General features: G+C 42.4%; 1 protein-coding gene across 1 annotated transcript in view; it reads left to right on the top strand.

The window, feature by feature from the left end:
- Nucleotides 1-423: 423 nt before the first annotated feature.
- Nucleotides 424-3,875, top strand: part of LOC140924047 (protein sidekick-1-like) — a 17,062-nt gene continuing 13,610 nt past the window's right edge. The window contains exons 1-6 of the mRNA XM_073374049.1: nt 424-442; nt 716-1,024; nt 1,178-1,468; nt 1,965-2,282; nt 2,748-3,041; nt 3,586-3,875. The exon at nt 3,586-3,875 is cut by the window's right edge and continues 46 nt beyond it. Coding sequence (XP_073230150.1) covers nt 424-442; nt 716-1,024; nt 1,178-1,468; nt 1,965-2,282; nt 2,748-3,041; nt 3,586-3,875 — 1,521 coding nt within the window. The remainder of the gene's footprint in view (nt 443-715; nt 1,025-1,177; nt 1,469-1,964; nt 2,283-2,747; nt 3,042-3,585) is intronic.

Genomic DNA, 3,875 nt, shown 5'->3' with positions numbered 1-3,875 from the left:
TCGAACTTACCGTCACATGGATTGGACCACATGAGCTGCAACATGGCGTGTTTCAAGGTTTTCAGATATTTTACAGGGATACTAAACGTGAAATAGACTGTAATGTGACTGCGAGAATGAATGTCTCATTTTACGAGATACAGAATCTGACGGCTTACACAGAGTATAGGATTACAGCTAGAACGTTTACCCTGGAAGGTGAAGGAAGAATGAGCAATCCTATTTTCAGATGGACAGCTGCGCTTGGTAATTTTGATGAATAATTATTGAATGGGGCTAAGCATGATATGAAGAATTATGAAGATCGAGGAGGGTGTTATCCACCGAGGACGAAGACCTGGTTGGATAGCATCCTCAGTAATTTTCCTTTTTCTTCTTCACATAGCCGTGCGCTCCTCGCCATGTTCTTGAAGTCCTGTACTCATGCACACCGCTGTCTTGGGTGATGTCAATCGTGGATAATTTGTAATATAAAATCATTGACGTCTGAGTGACTGACGTCAATAATGGTATACCATAATTATTTTCCAAATTTGTTCATCGCGAGCTGGTTATGAAGAATTAGCTGGAGAATTAAAGCCAATCGAAAAGGCGAAATATTTCGAATGAATAACACTATAAATTAAGTCGACGACTAAAGAGTCTTAATCACTCTCTGGCCTGCCTCAAACGGAAGGACTTTTAATTTGACTGATATCTTGTATTTGCTTTTAAGCCCCTACCACGGCTCCTACATCCATCACTGCATGTAACACGAGCTCAACAAGTCTTCATGTTTCATGGAACAAAATCCCTCCCGAACAAGTTGATGGAAAAATAAAGGGATACATTGTGCTGTACTTTGCTGTCGAGGATGGTAATGACACCTCAGCGAATGTCACCTTCGAGGATGGGAGCGTTAACCAGACAATCCTGACTGGTCTTCGCAAGTATACACGATACAGCATTCAAATACTGGGTTTTACAGAGAGAGAGAAGATGGGCCCGATTAGCAGTCCCGTTTTCGCTACGACAGACCAAGATGGTGAGAATTAGTTAACCTTTGTTCTTCTTAAATCATGATAGCTCTGTGTCAATTCGGGTTTCTGGGAGCAGAAGTTACTTAGGAGAAATCTACTATAAGTAATCGCCGAATAAACACTTTACTCGTGAATCTATTTATTTTTTTCTTGAATAGTTCCAAGTCTTCCACCGACAAACGTGACCGCTTATAGCACTGGCTCAACCAGTATTCTTGTTCTTTGGGGCCCAGTTCCCAAAGAAGGAAGTCACGGAATTGTTGGTTACAAAGTTTCTTACAAAAAGGAAAATGAACTTAACAACTGGAGGAACGCGTCTTGCTCCCAAATATCATGGTGTGAAATAAATGATCTTGATTATGGCATTTGGTACAGCATTCGTGTGGCTGGATTTACTGTCAAAGGATATGGACCCAGTACCCAAGTGGAAGCAAAAACTTTTAGGGGTGGTAAGTTGCTTACAGACATAATCATGGTTTTTGGGATCGTAAATTATTACTGTTTGGAAGAAAGAGAAATCAAACATAAGAAAGCTTAGAAAAAACCTGAGCTATAAGTAAGACCTGGTCAGTTCTGTTTAGTCTGTTCAGCTGATTTGGACATACTTTGTAGCTGTTCATTCTCCCAGTACGTCAAATTTTCTAGTTTTATGTTTATGCACAAGATTTCCACCCGGATGGTTTGTGAAAATGGTGAGCATCCTAAACTCACTACCCTCGAGTTCGAGATCGGACGCTTTAACCACTGAGCTACTGAAGGCTGTAACGAGAACAGGGTCGAAATTTGATAATAATTACACCAGCCATAGAGGACTTTGGTACTCTATCTAATGTCATTGGTAAGCCTGTGCTTGGCTGGTACCCAGATGCTTGTGGGACTCTCTTATAAGTTTTATTACTTTTGCATTAGTATATTGAGACCCTAACAATATAGCTACTGTTACAGTTCCAGGTCCGCCAACAAATGTTCAAGCCTACAACACTAGCTCCACTAGTCTAAACATCACATGGGATCATGTGCTTCCAAATGAAAGATATGAAGATGTAATTGCCTACAAAATCATCCTTAAATCCGTGAATGATCCAACTGAAGTGCCAGTGGTATTACAGAGAATGAAAGCAGCTTGTGACGGCAGTAATGACATGTACTCGCATGAAACTCATCTAAACATGTTCACGCCTTACGAAATCACCGTGGCGAGTGTAGTGCGCACGGGGATTGGAAATTTCACTGAAAAGATAACTGTTTTGACTGACGAAGACGGTGAGTATCTTTATACAGGGGCGGGGTACCCCTGCACCCTCCTCTTACCCCAGATATACCTGCCTTACAACAGATACCCTTTCTTCCATTCAATTGTGAGGTAAAGCTAGAGTAGGGTGCGGGCGGACGTTCCTGTCTTTGTCCCCAACCCACGATTATGTTGACAGTATCTCCACAATACTGATATCTATTGCTAACAGGTATATTAGATCAGTGTTTGTGGTTGAATACAAAAACTGCAGTTAACTCTGTGTTTTCGGATGGCTCCCTGAAATGTTGATCCTTGTCTTCGGTGACTAAATGAAATTCCGCTTAGTGAGGAGTTCGCCTAGTCATGGCTGTCTAGGGGGCGGGAACGCTGCTAAAACGGAAAGACATTTAGTGCAGGTATGATCCCAGCGGTGATTGATTGAATCTTAGAGACGGTTAATTTCACATAACCTTTCCTTTTAAATTTTGTTATAGCACCTGAAGGGAGCCCACAAAACATCACCCCAGCGGCTACATCCGCCACAAGTGTAACACTCGCTTGGGAACCGCTAACCAATAACGTCGCTAATGGACTCATTCTGGGATACCACATTTTTCTGTTTGACAAACTCAGAAACGTGACTCGTAACCTTACAGTGGAGTCGCTAGATGAGGCACGCATAGAAGATCTATTTCCCTACACGGACTATGAAGCTCGCATTGTACCATTCAACAGCAAAGGTGAAGGAAACGCTAGTGAAGTTATTCCCATCAAGACTAAAGAAGCTGGTAAGGTTTTCAGCTCTACATGATGATAGAGACCTTTAGATTCGACGACGAGGACCCGTAGACCCGTAGCAGAATGACGATGGCCATCACGTTTTCCCGCCAAAATGAAGCTGGTTCACGCGCGCGCACCCCTTGTATATACGTAGTCGTCCACGTCATAGAATTAAAGGTCTCTAATAAGTAAAACAGCTACGTTTTTCTTCGTTTTGTAGTTTGACAGCGAAGCTCTTGGGAAGACGCGACGGAGGCCACTACTCAAGCCTCAGAGCTCGCCTCACGGGATAGTGATTTTATGACGCTCTTAAAATATACTTCTCTCTGTTTTGAGGGGTAAAGCAAAAAAAAATACGCCGAGCAGAAAGCTGACATCGTCAACCGTGGTGATAAATGACGCCGGTTATAGTGTTCTCATTTTGAATTTGAGCCTTCTTGGACTCTTGCGATAAATTTATTTTAAAAGTTGATTACTTGTGATCATGTTTCTACAACTTACAGTTTACCGACCCTTAATCGATGAACCTCAGGACTATTATTTTCCTTTCAGCTCCCAGTCGTCCGCCCTCAAATTTAACAGGGCAGGCCCCTAGCTCATCATCTTTGACATTGGCATGGAAACCAGTAGACGCACAGCACATAAATGGTATACTACGTGCTTACGTCATCGTTTACTGGATTACACTTTTTCCTGACACCACACGTGAAAATGTCACGATACCAGTCACCAGTGGTCGCACTAAAAGAGATCTTAGCGATTCCTCTTCGCCAAGCTTTGAGCTTAGCGGATTGAAAAAGTATACAGAGTACACCATTCAAGTGATTCCTTTCACCGTCGAC

The sequence above is a fragment of the Porites lutea genome, chromosome 14, assembly GCF_958299795.1.
Source record: "Porites lutea chromosome 14, jaPorLute2.1, whole genome shotgun sequence".
In the NCBI taxonomy this organism is placed as follows: Eukaryota; Metazoa; Cnidaria; class Anthozoa; order Scleractinia; family Poritidae; genus Porites; species Porites lutea.
The sequence above is the reverse complement of the archived record's forward strand: the minus strand, read 5'-3'. Positions and strand labels throughout refer to the sequence as shown.